We start from the raw sequence: 20836 nt of genomic DNA, 5'->3' as shown, positions 1-20836 counted from the left end.
AGCTGGTTTAGAAACTTATTTACACACTGATGCATATCATAGTGAAGTGGCTCCCTCTATAATAAAGGTAAAGAGTCGAATAAATGTCAGAGTTCAAATTGATTTGACAATATTAATTATTTTGACTAATAAATCGTGGACGATTCAAATCTTGATTCAAGCTCTGTTGATGTGCTCCTGTGATGAGATTGTGGAATGAGAGAAAAGACCTATAAGATATTCTAAAAAGAGAATTAGAATGACACCAAAAATGGAGTTCTCAGTAAGTCATTCTGACGCTCAAATCAGGATTCAGCGCGAGGAAGGAATTTAAAGGACTCGGAGAAGTTAGAGTTTATATGTGTGTACCTTTATCCATGGGCATGAGTTACCTTTTTATAACAGTTGATCTCTGAAATATTAGTAACCGTTTGAGAAATATTCGAGCAGATTGATTTTGTTCTGGAAAGATTCCGTCTGTTGATATATATTCATTCCTGTTGCTGCGGAAGAATCGATCCTATTTTTTCGATTTAAGTGGAACGACCACCTCTTCAAATAAGCATCATGTGCCGAAGATTAACACATGATGCAAGAAGTAGGCTGAGACAGAGTCATGAGGTCGACGTTTCATGTAGAGAGCAGGTAGAGACTGCGTCATGAGGTCGGCGCTTGATACAGGAAACGTGTCAGACTAAGTCATGAGATCGGCACACGATGTGGGAGGTGTGCCGAGACAGAGTCATGAGGTCGGCGCTTGATTCTGGAGGCATGCCAAGACTGAGTCATGAGATCGACACACAATGTGAGAGATGTGTCGAGACTGAGTCATGAGGTCGGCCTACCAATCAGGGAGTAGGTAGAGATCAAAGCAGGAGGTCGACACGTGCTTTAGGAAGTCTATCGAGACCAGAGTGGAAGGTCGGCACATGCTTAAGGAAGCATATCGAGATCGGAGAGGAAAGTCGGTATATGCTTAAGAAAACATACCGAGACCAGGAGACCGGGGTTCCTTTTAGCTTTAACAATTAATCGATACTTATATTTACATAATTTTCTTCCTACTCTTTTTTACTCGACGTCTACGTGATTAATAAATAACCTCGTCGGATCATTAATCAATATAAATTTGAGAGAAATGATCCCATCAGAGTGAGATAGTTGTCGTCTTCGATTCAAATTATACTTCGAGTTTAACATGGGCTCAGTCCTGGACCTCATTTGGGCGCCAAAGCAATCTCATCCGCCCTCAAAGCCTCATCTCGATCGTCTCAACTTCGGTCGTCTCAATTTCGATCATCCCGGTCTTGCCCATCTCATCTCAGTCACGCTGCCTCAGCTAGCTCCGTTTTGAGATCCACTTTCACATCTTCTGTAAATCATTGCCTTATATGGACACACTAAGAGAGAACGTGAATATTCTTCCAGATACGCATCGATTCAAGAATACCAGACGGTTATGAGATTATCAGACCTACTCCCCTCAGATACCCTTTTTTCTACATATAATGCCAAAAAGAAACAGAAGCGATCAACACTCATCATTTGATCTCCTTATACACTTTCATAATGATGCCACTTTAGTCAATGTGGAAATGTTTTCTCAATGACTATATAAATTCTAAAAAAGAGACCTTCTTCTTCTTATGCTGCTGCTTCTTTAATTAATTGCAATTTCCTCCATTGAAATTTATTATAACTTGAACTTCAGAGTGATTTGCCATGACTCTTCGGTATCAATCTAACCATTTTTCAAAGTGTATTTCAAGTTGTCATCCTCTTCCTCATCGAGCTCTGTTAGGAAGTCACGCACGTCGGAGCTCAGCTCAACAGCTTGAAGATGTTCTCATCATCTTCTCCTTCAAGCTCCGCTAGAAAATAGTGCACTTTAGATCATTTATTGACTGATGACTTGATCATCCGCAATATCTAATCGAAACACACACGGAAAAGAATCACTAAAGTTTGTGTGCAACAAAGAGATCAAGAGATCTCCTTGCGCACTGATTGAGATAAGATGAGGCTGGTGAAAGCAGCTTTTGTTTTGGTGCATTACATTACATTACAATGTGTGTTAGAAAGAAGAGCACTAGTTGTGGCTGATCGGCAGATACTTTACATTTCTTTTCATTTTGCAATGATGGTGTTCAACTTTTATATTTATCAAAATGTATAAATTATTTTTAATTATATTCTTATTTTATGAATAATCGATTGATAATGTATCCACGTGGATGGAGTTGGGATGTTAATTTAATATAAATAAAAATTTTGAATTTTATAATTTTATAATCATAAAGTATTATAAATCAAAATTTTTTTTCTTGGCCTTAGATACAAGAGCTAAGTTGAAATTAATGAAGAAAATAATATACGTAAAATGCACATAAATTTCCTTTAAAATTAATCATTTTATATCATTAAATTTATTCGACATATTATTTGCTCCATCAATACCTTGTCATCTCAATTTAAACATGCTTAAATTATATTTAGAACTTAATTAATGAAAGTGATGTAATACTAGTAACTTATTAAATTCTGATAAAATACTTATTTATATCTCTACTATTACATAATATAAAATATCTGACATTTATTAGTTGATTCTTAATTTTAGTGTGCTCGATTTATGATCAACGTATCACTAATTATAACTCATTAGTCGACAGTTATAATCATTATATAATTTTTAAAATATCTTAAAGTTTAATTTTAAAAATTCATAATTCTCTATTGAATTATGGAATCTTTATCTAAATGCATGATTATATTGATGTAAGAAATACAAGGAACTTGATTTGAAAATTATCTTAGACACCTCCTAAACATTACATCCCTACTATAATCCTAAGTGAAATATTGTTAGACATAAATTTTATAATTTAAATAGAACGCTATGAATTTTTAAAATTGAGAGTTTTGTAATAATTCTAACAGTCAATTGATAATTAATGGACAATCATTCATAAATTGAACATAATAAATTTAAAAATATGAAATCTATAGTAAAAGATGAAATTTATCATTTCAATCTCATACGGTGGTTTCGATCATGTATGAGAAGATAAATCAAAAAGTTATACTTAATCATTACAAGAAAGGGTATTACCTTGATTTCATTAAAATTTGATCTTTGTCCATTGTAGTAATCGGTTTCACAGTAACCAACTCAATTATATCTTACAAGAAAAAAAAATTATTATATATTAATTCGATTGATGTATCATAAAAAAATGATAATCCTAGGTAGTCGCATTGACTCAATCCCTGGGGTGACCGGTCCGGTCCCACGGAAGTTTCCTACCGGTCACTAGGGTAAATCGAGAAGCACACGCAGCGACCAACCTAAATGCCCAGCATCCTTTGATTGTGATCCCCATTTAGAGAAAAATTCCTACAAATACACCGTAGCTGGGGATCGAACCGCGGGTGCTTGAGTGACGGCTCGGTCCTACGGAAGTTTTCCACTGGCCACTAGGGTAAATCGGAAAGCGCACGCAGCGGCCAACCCAGATGCCCAACATCCTTTGATTGCGATCCCCATTTGAAAGAAAATTTCTGCAAATATACCGTAGTTAGGGATCGAATCACGGGTGACTAAGTGATAATCTGAATGTCCTGCCGCAGCACCATGACCCTAGGGACGATGTATCATGAGTCCACTGAAGGAGTGCAATTAAAAACGACTATATATATTTCGATAAATATGAAAGTTAAATAAATATTTTAAATATCATAGAAATATGCCATTCAATAAATTTCTGGATTGGATCATGGGCCTCCGTTCCAACTTCTCCTCCACCAGCCATCTCCAACACTCAGACGAGTTTCGCGTTCTTGGCGGATAGCAAAATCCAGAGAGAAGTCCCATGCAGAAGACGACACACGTAATCGCTTGCGACTCTGCACCAAGTGCTCGAGTTCAACCACTAAATCTCTCTCTCTCTCTCTCTCTCTCCCTCCCTCTCCCTCTCTCTCTCTCTCGCTGCCTAAACAGCATTGCTCGGATCCATCCATCCATCCATCCATCTCTCTCTGGCGAGGCCATGGGATATGATCCATTAACAGAGCAGAGAGCTTCTGTTCGCTCGCTGTTGACTGACTCGCGCTGCGCAATTAATGTCTTGGCAGCGATTGCAGGGTACGGGAGAGGGGAGACTGTCAGCAGAGCAGAGGGCTTTGGAGCCTCTCCGTTCCTCATCTTCCTCCTCAACGAATCTGACTTCGATCCGTATTAATTTGCCACTTGATCTCGAAGGTCTGTATACAATATATATACCTGCAAAAAGAACATCATTTGACTCCATCCTTCAAGCAATAAATGCAGCAAGCAAATCTGTTCGAGCATGGAAGAGGAATCCATGAAGAAGAAGAAGAAGAGGTGGTTTGCTAATTGCTATATATAGAACAACACCGAGAAGGCTTTAGGGTTCAGATGAGTGTTTTGGAGGATAAAAATAATACAGCAGAGAGGTTACGTATCGGATCGTTGCTTTTACGCATCCCCATGCTGTTGGCCCTTCCTCGTTGGCCCCATCCCCTCGTCCATGAAGATGCCTTCCTCTTCTTCTTCCTCTTCCTCTTCCTCTTCGTTTGGTTGTTATAAAGCCTTGCCGTTTTCCGTTGGGTGGAGTGGAAAGCAGGGGAGAAGGGGAGGACTTGAGCTGGCGGAATGCTGCCGGAGGAAGAGGAGGAGGAAGAAGAAGGGAACGGGGACACGAGGCGCTTCTCCATCAACGACAACGTGGACCTGCTGGAGGAGATACTGGTGCGTCTGGACGGCCGGTCGCTGGCGGCGGCCGCGTGCGTCTGCCGGCTCTGGGGCGCCGTCAGCCGCCGCGAGGGCGTGTGGGAGGCCGTCTGCCACCGCCACGCGCCGCCCTGCGGGGACGGGGCCGCGGCCGTGGGAGGCGGCGGCGGCCCCGCGACACGGGCTGTGGTCGCCGCGCTCGGCGGGTACCGCCGGTTGTACCGCCTCTGCATCGGCCCGGCGCTGGACCGGCTCGCTGGCGGCGGGCAAGTGCCCCTGTCGCTCTCGCTCTCGCTCTTCTCCATCGACTGCTACGAGAGGCTGGGCGTCGGCGGCGCCGGCGGGAGGCAGCAGCAGACGCCCTCGTCGCTGCTGTTCCTGTGCAAACCTGTCGACGTGTCTTGATCTAGATCGGAGAATCACCCGCGTGTCTGCCAATTGCACCACTGTTTCTAATCCAATTCATGTTAATATTTAACAAATCCATCAGATTCTTGAGCAAGCGATTCTGTTGTCTTATTCAGTTCAGATTTTCTACTGTTCTCTCTGTTAAGAACGTAGGATCATTCGATCGATAGCAGAAATTCTCGATAAATTAAATCGGTTGAGATGGAACCAGAAATGGCTGCATACACAATGTTTTCAGTTCATACAAAAAAAGAAAATGATAATTTATCTAAGAAAATCATGCGCGTTCAAAGGGATGAAAAAGGTGATGCCTTTTTTCACCTTTTTTCCTTTGTTTTTTCATGCAACTATTCGATCTGTTTTGTTTGTTACTTCACAAGAGTCATTGTTCATCTTTTTATGATAATGTTCATCTTTTGTATGATAACGAACTGTAAGTCATCATTGGGTTAACTTGTTTGACGCGACATACAAATTGGTTCAGTAGGTAGTTAGTCACCTTTTCATTGTTTGTGCCTTGTTAATGTTTGTGTTTGTAAGTCTAATTTTGAGATATAGTTGAGTTGATTATGATGAAATATAGTTGTTAAAGTGGATAATGATCGAATTTTGATGAAGTCAAAATAATATCTTTTTTATCGTGGTCATTATAATTTTTTAATTTATATTTTCACAGATAATTATAGAATCAATCATGTAAAATTATTAAAGTGATAAATTTCATTTTTATTATTTATAGTAGGGTTTGAAGAGTTGACCGAGTCACTCTTCAACTTGGAAATTCCTGGTCCCCTCGACTGCGGAAACAACTTTACTTTTTTCTCTCATGACTTTTCGATTATGCAATTAACCCCACTCGATTTTATATGGTTTACTTAGTCCTTTGCGGAAAAATATTCACGAGTTTTAATGCATATCATAAAGCAATTTTATCTTTTTTTAATTATTATGAAAATATTTTAATAGGGACTGTTTCGATATTAATTAAATACTAAGGGCATTTACAAATAGGCGGATAAACAATGGAGAATTATAAAAAAAATTCAGTTAACTGGACTGAAGTAATCGCTTGGAAAGCGAGGCCGCTACGAGACAAATCGCCGGTCAACTCCCGACGGCCAACGCCGCCGATAAACCACTTCTCTGCAGCTCTGCCGCCGCGCCCTTTCCTCGTTAGGCTCGCCACCGGAATCTGCGACCCTAGCGGGATTCGGATCCGGATCCACCGCCGAGCAGGTCACCGACGGCGTCGGCGCCTCCCGTCTCACAGCCCTCGTCGCCGGTTTGTCCGATTCCCCATTTATCTAGATCCGTGTCGTTTCCCTCTCTCATTTTCCGCCGAAATCATCGAAAGCCTCCGATTTCGTCGGGAAGTAGATGCGTTCGTGATCGAGGGTTTCGTTTCTTCAATCCGTGCGGGAGCAGTGGAATCGGAGCTGAGACGGCTAGGGTTTTGTCCCTCCGTGAAGGCTGCCAATGAGGTGAAGCAGCGTATCGTAGATGAAATTCCATCTGCCAAGATCGCCATCGTACAGCTCGAACTTGTCTCCTTTAAGTCTGTTCCAGCTTGTGCTGAGAAATTCCTTTCCATGAATCTGCCTCTCAACCTACTGATGTAAGCACATGGTTTTCCTGGTGTACTTTTCTGTGCCCTGCCGTTTCTTCTGGTCAAATTTTTCATCTTCAAAACTTTGGTTTCAGAAACAATGCCGGTGTGTCATGTTCTGTCCTGACACGCTCACTGAGGATGGGATCGAGATGCAGTTTGCTACAAACCATTTGGGTATCCTTTTCTCAAATCAACTTCACCAATTCTAAACTGTGGCACATGGATTTTAGTGTTGTCTGGAGTTGATTCCAATATGTGCATAAACACTAAATCAGATGGTTTTTGTGGATTTCTTCACCAATTCTAAACTTTTTATGGTGATGTTGAGGATGAAAATTCGAAGGTCGCATTGTGAATGTCTCTCATCGCTAGCATAAGATGATCTAGTTTGGGATTTCAAAAAAAAAAATTAAAATTTTCATGTTTGGTTTATTAAAGCGTGTAAATTTTATAATAAATTTATTAATTACTGGAGTGTAAAATAAATGCCCAAAACACTTTTTTTCCCAGTCTTCTCGCTTCGCCCGTTGTGGATAAGAACACTGTAGCCTGTTCTGCTCCGTCTCCTCCCTTCCATGGCGTCGCTGCCGCTCGCCGGCCTTCTCCCACGACTCCCCGCTGTTCCGGCCTCTCGTCCAATTCTTTTCGCCATGGTCCCCTGCAGAGACCCCTTCTCCAGCTCCTTTTTGCCCTCCCGTTCGCCGTCGACCCTCGTTCGCCGTAAAATCGCCCCTCGACGCGCCCTCCCACGGAGGCTCGGTGGCGTGGATGATGATGAAGGCGAACTCGAAGAGTGGGCGGTGGAGGAGGAAGATTCTGAAGTAGACGAGGGAGGCGGGCCCGACGATCTCTCCTCTTTTGACCTCGAGTCGATGGAGGAAGAGGCGATTGATGCTGTCAGAGAGTACTCCCTATCGTTGTCTCGTGAACTACATTTCGGTATCGGTTCTTTCTCTTATATATTTTTTTCCTCCATAACTGAACCTTTTTTGTTCTTATTTATACTCATTTTCAGACATAATATTTGAGAATGCTTCTTCGTTAATGATTTTCGAACTTGAAAGAATGAACTACCGCATTTGGTTTCATGCATTTTTTGGGAGCTATGCCCTTAGTTTTTTACTTTCGCAACAATGCACCTACAGCATTGAGAGGTATATCATTCCTACGTTAGTAATATGAATGCATAGCATTGTATTTATTTTCCTAATAACTTAAGCTTTCAAGATAATTGGTCAACCAATCGATATATAACTTGATACAGGAGTAGAAATTCTTGTGTTTGAATCTTGCTCATGCTAGTAATATTTCATCCGTCAGTTCCTTTGATTAGTTTGGGTCAGTCATATTCCATCATCTCAGGTGCCCATTCCCATGTGGAGGGGAGTGTAAGAGTATATATGTATATATTAATCCCTTTTCTATAAACTTGTACTGTTGGGATATGTCTTCAACCTATGAGAAGTAACATCCTGAGTGTATTTTATCAACCTCTTTATCACATTATGGATATACAGTTTAAGGTCGCTCTGTGTTTTCTTCCCCATTTGTCATTACAATAACTTAATTTCCTGACATGCCACTTTTGTTGTTTATCATGTGAAAAATTATCAAATATATTTTTGAAAATAAGATGGCTAGAGATTAATGCAATATAGTTTCATTAAAATCGGTGAGCAAAGTGATATAACAATTAATAGGTGGGCAAAATGGAAACGACATATAGGACTATTAATTTGAATTAATTGTACAAATGGAAATGGTCTACTAATCTTGACTAATAATTTTTTGTCAAGGAATAACCAGTAGATTGACACTTCTTATGGTGTTGATGGTATATGTGAGCTATGTAGTTGCTTTTAGACTGCATTACATATTCTGAGAAGCTAATATTGATAAATTAAGTTTTTAAAATGAATAATGGATGTAGATAATGGGTGCATTTATGCACATGATACCATGTTAATTTCATAAGCTCATAGCATTCTACTTCAGATTATTAGACAGAAGTGTTTGCAATTAATTTATGTAAACTAATGCCAAATCTTATCTAACTTCTGAGATGCTATAAGTTAAGCAAGTCATGTGGTCGCTCATAATATTTCTACATTGCTGGTTGTATTCATGTATCTAATTGCTCGATGTAGATGCTTCCATGCTGTTTGTGCTTTTATTTAAAAGAATTTAATTTTTAGTTTCTAACTTGATACACTTAATGATTCTAGAGGATGAGGTCAGTGAGAGAAGGGATACAACTGAGAAGCAAAGGATAAAGAAAAAAATTAGCAAACATGTCAGTATGGTTCTGTAACCTATGACCTTAAAGATATTTGTTTATGATCTACATGCTATAGCTTATGCTATTTATTATTGGATAATAGATTGATAAACTTCATAAATGATGTTCTCAAGAAATTAAAGTCATGGAAGACAACTTTTACAACTATGAATTTCGATGCTTGAAAAGTTATTTGACAATGTTTTGGCAGTAACAAAGATATCCACTTGTAGAGGTGTGTCTCAGCTTTATTAAAGGATTTTCCTACAACAATTTATACATAAATGCTCCTTTCCAGCAACTTTTGCCTCTTTCTTAAGTTTTTTTGCAGAATCTGTTTTCAGTAATTTGCATTTCTTGCTTCTACTGAAACTATGTATTTGAATGAGTCAGATCTGTTAAGTTTAGGCCTGGGCCTCTGTTTTCTTTTCTTTTGTTTTTTTTTTTTGTTGTTGTTGTTAGTAGGATTGCCCTGCATGTTAGTTGTAAGAGGTAGCAAGCAAGATACCAACAAACAAACCCACCTCAACTCCAACTCCAGGAAGAGGATATTATGGCAACCGTCTTCTACAGATGCCTTGAACTTGAAGGGAAAAGTGCCTTAACTTGTAGAGGAGATAGGAGCAGACATGAATGGTACTATTGACATAAAGGGATTTGCATGTTGGCGTGAAAGATTCCTATTAGTTTATCTAGCATGGCAATCTCACGGGGTGTGTATTTTATAATGGGGCTAGAGGAGTGTTTTAAAGGAGGAGAAATTGTGATTTGTTTCCAAGTTGAAAGGAATAGTATAAAAAATATTCAATCTAGAATTAGAGTTATTACATTCATAGATATGACCCCAACACTATTACTAGCAAACCATGTGAGACTAGTATACATGATGTATTCTTTATATTCTAACACATCCAAAAGGCCAACAAACTCTAGATTGACACTATAGATATATTACTTCTTGACATGCCAATTTTTTGTTAAGAATTTATTTCTATTGGGCTACCTTTTCTTAGATTTGAGCAAGTTACAGACACTAAGATGGGAGTTGTCTGAGGAATACATCTCATTCTTTATTTTAGTCTTAGACGTGATATGTTTCTTCATGTTTGCCAAAGCATCACTTTTTCTTTTCTTTGTGGTCCTGAACTTGTCATTCCTTTTACGTTATTTTGACATTTTCATGCTTAAAGGCATGCTTAAGTTAATTATCTAATATTCTCCAATTCAGTCAATTATCCAATATTCTCCAATTCATCCCTCCAGATTCCAGACCATCTTCTTCCAAAAGTCACCATTGTTGGAAGGCCAAATGTTGGTAAATCAGCATTGTTCAATAGGCTTGTAGGGGTAATTGATAATTGTATTTTAATTAGTCCATCAGAGTTAATTAGCTGGTTTCTTTTTGGGAGATTACTATGTTGAAGTTGTTATTTATGGATTTTTATAGGGGAACAGGGCAATTGTTGTTGATGAACCAGGAGTTACTAGAGATAGATTGTATGGGAGATCCTTCTGGGGTGATCGGGAATTTATGGTAGTAGATACTGGGGGCATTATGACGTTTTCTAGGTCACAGGCTGATGTAATGGAAGAGCTTGCAATTAGTACAACAATTGGTATGGATGGGATTCCCCTTACAGTTAGGGAAGCAGCTGTTGCTCGGATGCCATCCATGATTGAGAGACAAGCCACTGCTGCTGTGGAGGAGTCGTCTGTTATTATATTTCTTGTAGATGGCCAGGTACACCAATGTTCATTATATATTTTCATTACTTCTTTTAAGGATTTTCATTGCATCAATAACTTATTTTTTTAACTAACTGATGAACAAAAAAGTCATCATTATGTTTTCTTTGCTCAATATGTGTTGTACCTGATATAGAAGTATAGAGTAGTCTACTGTTCCATGTATTCTTCCTTGCCACATTCTCATTAACCATCGTATCTTCTCTGAGCTTCCTCTTCTTATTCCATCTAATAGGAAAGGAAAATTAAAAAAAAATTGTCCTCACCATGCATATTCTTCACCGTTATCTGGGTACTTGTTATTCTGGCTTCAATGCTCACTTTAAGTGTCCTCTCTTAGCCTTTATTGGCTAGTATAATGACATTTCCTTGGTTGTTCAGGATTTCAACTAGCAATTTGGTTTAATATTCAGAAAGTTAAACTAGTTAGTGGAAAATTATAAAGAAAAATGGGATTTTCTAACTTCTTTTTCTTATAATAAACAGGCTGGCCTTGTGTCTTCTGATATGGAAATTGCAGACTGGTTACGGAAGCATTACTCAAATAAGTGCATTATCCTGGCTGTAAATAAATGTGAATCTCCACGCAAGGGGCTGATGCAAGCATCAGAATTTTGGTCCTTAGGGTAAGTTGTTCTTCATCTATGCCAATCTTTGTTTTAATAATATGCTGCACGTGGATATTACAAGATAAATTCTGAATCCTTTTTACAATCTTTGCATACCTTTCTCTTGACTTGTGAAAGTAAAGATAAATTTCATTTTAATTATCTGAATCCTTTTTATCTGTTAGGTTTTCCCCTATACCCATATCGGCTATTTCTGGCACTGGAACTGGGGAACTCCTTGATCTTGTCTGCTCAGAACTGAAAGCAACTGAGGTACAACTAATCTCTAGTCTAAATGCAATACTAAATTATAGTCCACTTTTCTTCCATATTTTAGTAATGTTCTGCTGATGGATGCAATTGGAACTCTTTTTTTTCAGGCTTTAGATAATGTTGAAGCAGAAGAAAACTATATTCCTTCTATTGCTATTGTTGGTAGACCAAATGTTGGGAAAAGCAGCATACTGAATGCATTAGTAGGGGAGGAAAGAACAATTGTTAGCCCAATCAGTGGGACAACTCGTGATGCTATTGATACCGAAATTGCTGGACCTGATGGACAGGTTCTGCCTGTCAACATTTTCTAATCTTCATTAGTTGTTAGTACTTCTAGCCAAATCTATGCTCTTTATTGGTTGTTTCTAATCTTGGTGAATGCTATTCTTTCCTTCCAGAAATGTTCTTTCTATTGCATTAGTAATTTATTATGTCTGAAATGCATGCACATACATACATCCTGCTGCAATGTAATTGAACATGATCCCTTAATACTTGGGAACTTTATTGTTGATTGGGTTTTAAGAAAAATATTGGTGTTTCTTCCACCTAGAACCTCCACAGTTAGCATCTCTAGATTTTATTGTGTTGTTCTCCTGTTATGTTGAAGGTATTCCAGGCCTAGATTAAAGTTTTACCCACACAACTATATTTATTTCTTCAGATATCGTTACTTTTAATATCTATCATATTTGCATAACACAAGATGATCTATGCATTTTATGGCTGGAGTGACAAGATGATTGACACCCAATAAGATTCTTCATCTTGACAGAGACATGACTATCTAACTTCATGTTTGTGCTCATTGCGATTGGCATAACTGGGAACGCTAATCTGAAGGATGATACAGTAGGCGAGGGCAACTTGATGAAAAATGGAAAACTAGAAGAAAGAATGATAGATATGGGAGGGAGAACTAGTTGTGCATGCGGCCTCCCCTCATTAGCTCTCAATGGGATTAGTCAAGAAACCATGTTGGCTTTGATACCATGTAAAAATAGATGATTGGGGGAAATTAGTTTTCATTCAATATATAATCATTGTATACATGCCACACTATTTTATAGATATTACAACATAATATAAAATGAAATATAGATATAGTAATATACTATATGTAAATATATAATTAGAATTAGAAAAAACTATAAGAGGCTGATCTGAAAATAATCAGAGAGAAATGGGATTGATATCAGTGCCAATTGGTAGGAGATTATCAAATAATGTGTCTTTCCTTGAAAAAAAAAAAAGATGAGGTGCAATTCTTTTTAGGAGTGATACATTTGATACTTCTTAATAGGTCTATATTAGGATACTACTATGCGATTATCAAAACAAATAAAAGGTATCAGCATACGTGATCACATGTAATGATCACAAAGAGATAATTTTGAATTATTTGCTGTTACAATGGACTATGCATCTAGGGAAGTCAAACTTGTATTAGATCACCACCCTAAAGTGTCTAAAGTTCATGTGTTTTTGCAGAAATACAAGCTTATTGACACTGCAGGCATACGTAGAAGAGCAACTGTAGCATCTGCTGGTAGCACAACTGAGGCATTATCAGTAAATAGGGCATTCCGAGCCATCCGCCGCACAGATGTGGTGGCTCTTGTTATTGAGGCATTGGCTTGCATTACTGAGCAGGTATTCTTTTAGCTTGATACTTATTTGACTATGTTATCCTTGTAAAATTGATTGACAAGACAACTTTATCCAGATCTTTCATATTGGCTTGAGGATATATAATGATGCTAGATAGAAGAGCATGCTTTATGATATTTTTTTTTCCAGATAAGTAAAATTTCATGTTAAAAGAACTGATGCATTTTGCCTCTTTTTACATCTATACTGCAGCAAAAATTCAAACTCGGTCAATGTTGTTATTATAAGATTTATGCATCAAGAGAAGTCGTATCACTTTAAATAATTTTAACTGATAAAAAATCCATATCACATTTGATAGTGACATGTCATTGGATTAATATTTTTTAACTAAAAATTTAACCATAACGTTTATGTCTGCTAGATTTATCACAAAATTGTGCATAAGTATGTTAAAAATGAAAGTTCATGCTAAATTTGATGAAACCTTAAATGATTAAACTAGATTTAGCAATTATCTTGGAAAAATGGCAGGACCTGAGTGATAAAAAATGTTATTGAATATTGGAGAATATCTTGCATCCATCTGGTTCTTAACACCCCCTTTCCAAAGTCCTTTTATGTTTCTATTTCTTTTGAGGTTCCAGTGGATTTTTACTTGGGCTGTGATCTTAATGTTACACTGTTGTTTCAAGTGGTTTAAGAAAAAAAAACATATTATGCATCCTCTATTATTGGCATCTTTCTTGTTTGCAACTTGTCTTTGTTTATTAGGTTAGGGGAGGCTAAAAACCCAACATTTTTTATTTTACTACAACAATAAAACAGAGTCTTAAGCATTTGGGGTTGGCTATATTGATATATCCCACTGAACTTTATGTTACATTATACTCAATAGTTTTTCAAATTAATTTAAGTTATGTTATGTCAAGTTCTCTTTGGTCTCTCTTTATCCCTCATATCTTCAACTCTAATCGAACCTTTGTCTACTGTAGGATTCATTTTATCATCTATCAGAGTTGCACCTCAGTGTTCCTTTTATCAGTCTTATAAGATTTTTCTTTCACTCCAAGTCCTAAGAGATAAACAAGTGATGCACGACTCTAGAAACTCCTTTTTATTTGAACAGCCCAATCTTTGTCCTGTCAGTAATACCTTCAATCTCATGTTGATAATAGATCTGAACTCAAAAACTTTCACATATATATTCCTTCCATACTACTTTTTTTTTTCATTTTTAAAATCTAAGTCATAGAAATATGATGACCCATTTACTTATGATACTACAAAATTTACTCAGAATGGATTACATCTGTCATTGAAGAGCAAAGGGATATTAAGAAAAACTTACCCCAAACTTTTGGGTTGGTGGCAACTTTTTTTTCTCCATACAATCTGAAGAAAGTAAGTGCTGATTAGATTTGCTTCTAAATTTTTATTGTTCTAAATAAATGACTGGTTGGACTCTCTCTAATGGAACGATATCTTTTGTTGTACTTGTAAATACGATCAGTGCCAAGTTCAAGTTTGAATTACCATTACTAATTCCATACTTTTAATTTAGCCTGAATTAGTTGTCCTTGTCTCTGTATCTATCGATAAGGATGTCAGGATTGCTGAAAGAATTGAGAGAGAAGGAAAAGGTTGTATAGTCGTAGTGAACAAATGGGACACTATACCGAAAAAGAACCAACAGACAACATCATACTATGAGCAAGACGTCAGGGAGAAGCTCCGGCTACTTGATTGGGCGCCAATTGTCTATTCGACTGCAATTACCGGCCGCAGTGTCGATAAGTATGCCTCTTCTTTACTTTTAGCATTGTTTATCTTCAATAATTTATTCAAATTCATCAATCAATAGTCCAATACTGCAAGAACTTCTAAGTTTGTGTTATATAGTCATCCCATTGCATAGCACACATACAATATGCAAGAGCATGAGGAGTCTATACATAGCACTTTTCCGAGATCTTTAGTCAACCATTCTCTACTATTAGCATCATCTTATGATACAAATGTTGTGTTTACATGGAAGGGAGGAAGTAGGAGGGGTAATGAAGTAGTTGACATGTAAGGGAATAGAAAAGTAATGAAATATGCATTTGCCTTGTTTACTTGGGCATACTTGTTGAATGGAAAGAAATAACACATCTATTTGTGTTTACTAAATGATTAAACTCAATTTCCTTCCATTTTAGTAGCTTGTTCCATGTTTGTAAACTTGTGCTTATCACGGTAATGTAGGATCATAGCTGCGGTTGCCATGGTCGAAAAGGAGCGAACCAGAAGGTTAGGAACTTCAATTCTTAATCAGGTGGTGCAGGAAGCTGTAGCCTTTAAACCCCCACCAAGAACCAGAGGTGGAAAACGCGGACGAATATACTACAACACTCAGGTACAGTTAGATAAAAGCCAAAGTTGGCTTCTCCATGAATTCACCATCTGCAATTCTTAAGAATGTTGTGTGTTGCAGGCTGCTATAAGGCCTCCTACCTTTGTTTTCTTTGTCAACGATGCCAAGCTCTTCCCAGAGACCTATCGGCGGTACATGGAGAAACAGCTGAGGAAGGATGTAGGCTTTCCTGGCACACCTATTCGTCTTCTATGGCGCAGCAGACGAAGAGGAAGGGATAAAGGTAGAGATGCTGACACTAGTTCTTCAACTTCACGAAATGAGAAAATTGCAGCTGCAGCTTGAGCTGGACTTGACATTTGAAGGTTCTCTAAAAGCTGTCCCTTTTTATTTAGTGTTTTTATTGATAAAATTGAGGTATTTATCTAATTCGTGTGTGGGTCTTGATTCTTATACTTTTCACTGAGCACTGCTCATCACCATGGAGATCTTTCAGAATGCATGATTCAACAAGGCACATCAAAGGTTTTCACCCACTTCACTTCATCTGCTTCCTTTCCCTGAACAAAACTTGAATGCTCATGAAAGCCTGGCTTCAGGAGTGGGCAGCCCATAATAATTCCACTGCATTGATGGTTCATTACTTGGGAGTGAAAATAAGTAGATCAGATGTAACACTCAAAGACCACTCAACAATTAAACAAGATACACAAAGAAGAAGCTCTTGCCACTTAAATGCCAACAAAACCTATGTAACAACCACAGTTTAAGATGCTCAAGCACAATCTTCACAAATGGTGGTGACAGTGCAGTGTAAATTCATCCAATTCTAGTGTAAACAATTGAGCTTTGAGATACAGCAAGAAAACAAAACAAGTAAACATAAGAAATAATAAACAGAATGTTATCCAAATTCCCAGTGTTTGAATATCACAAGACCTTCAAAATCCATGAAGGCTAATTTTGCTCACTGCTAACCCAATAAAATTCCACTAAAGAGATATTACAACAAACCAAATGAAAACATTAGAGTACATGTTTTATTGCCATGCAACATATATTGAGGTTTAGGGGCCAAAAAAACAGGGGAAAGGAAAGAAAATGTTCAAAATATTGGGAAGCAGTTCACCTGGGTGGGTGAATCTTGACAAAACCCAGCACAAAAGAACTTCATCTTTGAACAGACTACACCTAATGTAATAATAAATCTGCTTTTTTTAATGAAATGAATCTCAAAAATTACTCCTTGCATCACCTCGAAACAACAAGAAAATTACTATGTCTATTGTGAATTGCCGCAAACTATCTTCCTTCAGAGATTCAAGTGAACAAAAAAAAGTGAGAATTTTGCGCTTACGATGTCACCTGATCAAGTTGCATTTGTTCGAGCCATGCGCTAAGTACTGCAGCTTGATCGTGCCCCTCGATCGAATTATTGGAGGTTGAACACTCAGTGCCACCGGCATACGCAGCTGAAGGGCCCGAAGAAACCAACTTCTCAGGTGGTGACTCTTTTACCAGTGAATGAACCCATGACAAGTCAGGCTCATCCACATTTCCATGCATCTCAGAAGAGTATAATCCCTTGAGACGACCAGGCACGCCGCCGTTCACTCCCCAATCAGGTGCACCAGAGGGAGATGCCCACTTGGACCTTGATGAGCTAACTGGAGAGCCAACAATTGGAGAAGAAATTGGAGCGAGATCGCGTGAGCTCTGGCTGCGTAAAGCCTGTTGTTGTCTCTCCCACTGAGAAAACATAGGAAGGTGAGTATTCATCGGAGAGGGAGGCTCTGCACCTCGCGGAGACATGAAACCAGGAGAAGACACATTGCGTGATGCCTGTAACAGTGAAGTATGAACAGGCAAATGCTGGGCATCGGCAGTCCTTGGCGAGAATACACTTGTGTTAATGGGTGATAGCAAACTATGCTGCTGCTGAAACTGATTGAGTATGGCAGCCCTGTGAGAAGGCGAAAAAATGGCACCTTGATCAGAGCTAAACCTAGGAGATGAGGCGATCTCAGCTGAGAAAAGCTCATCGAGGTTTGATGGAGTTAGTGCTTTGGTTCGGACAGAGCGGTTCCCAGTCAACGAGTTCAAACGAGAGAAGCATGCATCGTTTAGAAGCTGCTGGGTATCAAACTCCGGGAGGTCCTCCACTGGCATATCCCTTGCACTCAGAGACGAGCGCAACCTACTTGATTGGATATTGTTCGCCGGAAGATTCAGGATTGGCACATTAGGCTGAGGCCAACCAGGGGTCGAGTGGCTGTTACCGTTGTTTGCCGACGGCGATATGGGCGGCGTAAAGGGAGACATGACAGCAGAAACTGAAGATGGAGATCCAGGCATAAGCCCCAAAGCTGCAGCCATCTCCATTGCAGCCGAGGATGATGAACGGGGAGAGGGCATGGCAGAGCCAGTGGACATATAAAGTGGTCGTAGCTCCTCGGTTGTGTGCGCAAAGAAACAGACCCGGCGGGCGCAGCCAGTGCCATCCTTGCAGAGCCTAGTTCGATACTGGGCCGGATGAAGCCAACACTCAAACACCCCGTGTGCATAATCGCACATATCTCCCCTCCGGCATGCTCCTTTCCGGAATTCCGGGCACGGGACACAGCTGTAGTGGTACTTCCTTGGGTCACGCCGCCGTGCATTCTCGCCTGGGTGGACAAAAGGGCACTCAGTCCAGTCGTGGGAATAAGCACGAGAGCACGGCCGGATTTTGAAGGAGAACATCCGGAAGTCATCAGTGGCATAAATGCTGTTCTTGATGTCTGGGAGTGACGGATCGATAGGATACTCTTTCCTCTCGGAGATGGCGACCCGAGGAAGCTCAGGGAACTTGGCCATGGAAGGAGAAGAAATCGAGTCATCAGGTGACACAGAAAGCGCCGCAGATTCTGGGTTCAACGAGGCAGCGCCCATGCAAATAGGAAGAGTGTGGTGATCTTCCCCGTCCATAAAATTTGTGCTTCCTCCAAGAAGTTGTTCAAGAGCATCCTTTGCGTCAAGCAACTTGGGAGGCGCCACAACGACATCGGCTGGGCGGTTTCCATGAGCATCTAACAAAGAGGGATCCGCTCCGGCAGCGAGGAGAATCTTCACGGCATCAACGGCATCAAAGGATCCACCAGAGGCGGCACAGTGCAGCGCTGTCGTCCTATCAGGATCAGTGGCGCGATTGATATCAACGGAAGGCAAGGAGACGATGAACTTGAGCACATCAACACTTCCGTACGTCGATGCCACCATCAAAGGCGTGCGATGCTCGAGGACCATGCGGTTGGAGCCTTTCCTGCGGCCGTACCAAAGGCCGACCTCATCGATGGCAAAGGGCTCATGTTCGATGGAGCGCCTGAAGGCTTCGACGTCGTTATTCGCGGCGAGCTCCAGAAGGTTGGACGACTTCTCGTCGATCTCGACAGTGAGGCAGTTCATCTGGTTGTTTGTTCTTCCGGCAAGGTCAGAGCTTTATGACCACGACGGTTTTACGTCCTCCGGGCCAACCTAATTCGCCTGGAAAATAATAGATCCATGAGAAAAAAGATGATCTTGGCAAGTCTAGATAGGGTAAAAGTAACAAGATAGGAAGGAAATAAAAAATTTTCTTCAAGAATCTTTCTGAATGGTAAATTTTGAACGAGGAAAACGATGAAAGCTACAGTGTCTGGACAGAGAAATTACTTGATATCGGCTTGTCGATTTATTCAAGCTGGAAACCCCGAAGAACAAAAAGGACTAGCATCATAGATTCAAAACAAAAGAGAAGAATCGCAAGGCGTTCGCTCTACCAGATCACGAAATAACCCTAACAAAGACTGGAACTACGAGCTTCCCACTCACAGCGCAGAAAAAGAACAGCAGTTGCCTAGATCGCATCGGAGAAAAAAATCTCATCCTTTTCTCGACGAACTCAAAAAAATAGCGTAGCAAACATGAATCGGCGAACCGAATCAGAGAAAGATCTCGTACTCCACCAGCCGACGTCCAGAGATCAGCAAAGACACGATCGCGACGAGCATCAAAGACGAAGCGAAGTATTTTTCAAGTCCGCCGATCCTTCAACTAGCCGAGCAGGAGCAGCAGCCGGCGGCGAGCACCGCGAGCTCGAGAAGAATTCGGCGATCTAACGGGAACACTCGACGCACCTTGCAGAACTCCATCGCCGATGAAGCAGGAGCACGCCGAAGAAGAAGAAGAAGAAGAAGAGAGGGAAAGGGCGTTCTTGCAGATGCACCCCAAATGAAAACCAAATGAAACGCTTTCCCAAATGAGAGCCAAATGAAATTTAATTCATCGTTTTTCTTCCCCCTTCTTTTCCACTGTCGAAGACCCTGAATCAGTCACACTGTGCGGACGCGCATTCCAACCCCCACTCTTTCACCCTTTTACTATTCGGCAGTAAACCTTGGGACCCATTATCTGCACCGGTGAGTCTGAGAGTAACGTCGATGCTGAGTGACCGAGCGGTAAACCGGTTTGCGAGGTGGGGCCCATTCCACGTGGACTGCGGTCAAATCCGGTGGAATGGGTCCCTTCGCTATTCTCACCCCGCCTTTACCTTTCGGCGTCCGAAGACGGCTGCTGTTGGGTGTCACTTGGGAGACCGAGACAGGCATACGAGGAGTGCATCGACAAAAATTGCGAGTGAGCATAGTATAGTTTTCTCGAAGTTTCCGTCGACGACCATTCGGTTCTCGTTCGAGCGTCCCAATTACTATACTGCCCTTCTCATCCGATGGTAAGCCGGTGAGGAATGTCCACGTCATAAGGGTATTTTCGGTATTATGTGACCTTAGTTTCCACTGACAAATACGAGACGACGACGGCTCATGGTGGAGGGCCAAAATTAAAGGGGCTTTCTCTATTTTAATTCTATACGTTAAAAAAATATCTAATAAAAAACTTATATGTAAATTATTGTTCTTATTTAATCTATCTAATATTATTAAAATTATTTTCATCAAAATTACTTAAATAGTTTTTTAAAAAATCAATGTTAGTTAAATTTGTTCGGATAGCGATTCAAAATTTCTTCGATTTTTTTTTATTAGAATTAGAGCCATTTTAATTAATATTGAAGAGGTTTTAATCCTTGTTAATAATTTTAATCTGTATTAGGGTTATTTTTATAGAGGTTGAATAGTTTTAATTAAATTATAGTAATCCTGACCAATATTTAAATAATTTTAATTAAATTTGAAGC

General features: G+C 39.7%; 3 protein-coding genes across 7 annotated transcripts; 2 read left to right on the top strand and 1 right to left on the bottom strand.

The window, feature by feature from the left end:
• Nucleotides 1-4654: 4654 nt before the first annotated feature.
• Nucleotides 4655-5137, top strand: LOC141836750 (F-box protein SNE-like). The gene has a single exon (XM_074724274.1). The coding sequence runs from the start codon at nucleotides 4655-4657 to the stop codon at nucleotides 5135-5137; it is 483 nt and encodes a 160-aa protein (XP_074580375.1).
• Nucleotides 5138-7280: 2143 nt separating this feature from the next.
• Nucleotides 7281-16081, top strand: LOC141835820 (uncharacterized). 3 transcript variants are annotated; one of them, XM_074723195.1, is made up of 11 exons: nucleotides 7281-7688; nucleotides 8975-9042; nucleotides 10291-10374; nucleotides 10475-10768; nucleotides 11260-11399; nucleotides 11567-11654; nucleotides 11762-11944; nucleotides 13149-13310; nucleotides 14872-15065; nucleotides 15516-15666; nucleotides 15745-16081. In XM_074723195.1, the coding sequence occupies exons 1-11, from the start codon at nucleotides 7325-7327 to the stop codon at nucleotides 15967-15969; spliced, it is 1953 nt and encodes a 650-aa protein (XP_074579296.1). In that variant the 5' UTR covers nucleotides 7281-7324; the 3' UTR covers nucleotides 15970-16081. The 3 variants fall into 3 exon arrangements, with proteins under 3 accessions (XP_074579296.1, XP_074579297.1, XP_074579298.1); XM_074723196.1 differs by lacking the exon at nucleotides 10291-10374; XM_074723197.1 differs by lacking the exon at nucleotides 8975-9042 and having other exon boundaries at nucleotides 7518-7688.
• Nucleotides 16082-16575: 494 nt separating this feature from the next.
• On the bottom strand, nucleotides 16576-19843 carry LOC141835819 (zinc finger CCCH domain-containing protein 24-like). Of its 3 annotated transcripts, none has more exons than XM_074723191.1 (2): nucleotides 19315-19843; nucleotides 16576-19146 (listed from the first exon to the last, which is right to left on the bottom strand). In XM_074723191.1, exon 2 carries the CDS (start codon nucleotides 19066-19068, stop codon nucleotides 16978-16980), a length of 2091 nt encoding a protein of 696 aa, XP_074579292.1. In that variant the 5' UTR covers nucleotides 19069-19146; nucleotides 19315-19843; the 3' UTR covers nucleotides 16576-16977. The 3 variants fall into 3 exon arrangements, with proteins under 3 accessions (XP_074579292.1, XP_074579293.1, XP_074579291.1); XM_074723192.1 differs by having other exon boundaries at nucleotides 19580-19843; XM_074723190.1 differs by having other exon boundaries at nucleotides 19603-19843.
• Between the last annotated feature and the right edge of the window lie 993 nt (nucleotides 19844-20836).

The sequence above is a fragment of the Curcuma longa genome, chromosome 10, assembly GCF_044706935.1.
Source record: "Curcuma longa cultivar G26 ecotype Majalengka, Jawa Barat chromosome 10, ITB_CL_G26_1.1, whole genome shotgun sequence".
Taxonomy (NCBI): domain Eukaryota; kingdom Viridiplantae; phylum Streptophyta; class Magnoliopsida; order Zingiberales; family Zingiberaceae; genus Curcuma; species Curcuma longa.
Note: the sequence above shows the minus strand (reverse complement) of the source record. Positions and strands in the feature narration are given on the sequence as shown.

Excerpts from the sequence above, each read along its gene's own strand:
- LOC141836750 (XM_074724274.1), top strand. The coding sequence starts at position 4,655 with ATGCTGCCGGAGGAAGAGGAGGAGGAAGAAGAAGGGAACGGGGACACG.
- LOC141835820 (XM_074723195.1), top strand. The coding sequence starts at position 7,325 with ATGGCGTCGCTGCCGCTCGCCGGCCTTCTCCCACGACTCCCCGCTGTT. Across the intron at positions 7,689-8,974 it reads GTCTCGTGAACTACATTTCG|AGGATGAGGTCAGTGAGAGA; the intron begins GTATCGGTTCTT and ends TAATGATTCTAG. Across the intron at positions 13,311-14,871 it reads TGGCTTGCATTACTGAGCAG|GATGTCAGGATTGCTGAAAG; the intron begins GTATTCTTTTAG and ends TCTATCGATAAG.
- LOC141835819 (XM_074723191.1), bottom strand. The coding sequence starts at position 19,068 with ATGAACTGCCTCACTGTCGAGATCGACGAGAAGTCGTCCAACCTTCTG.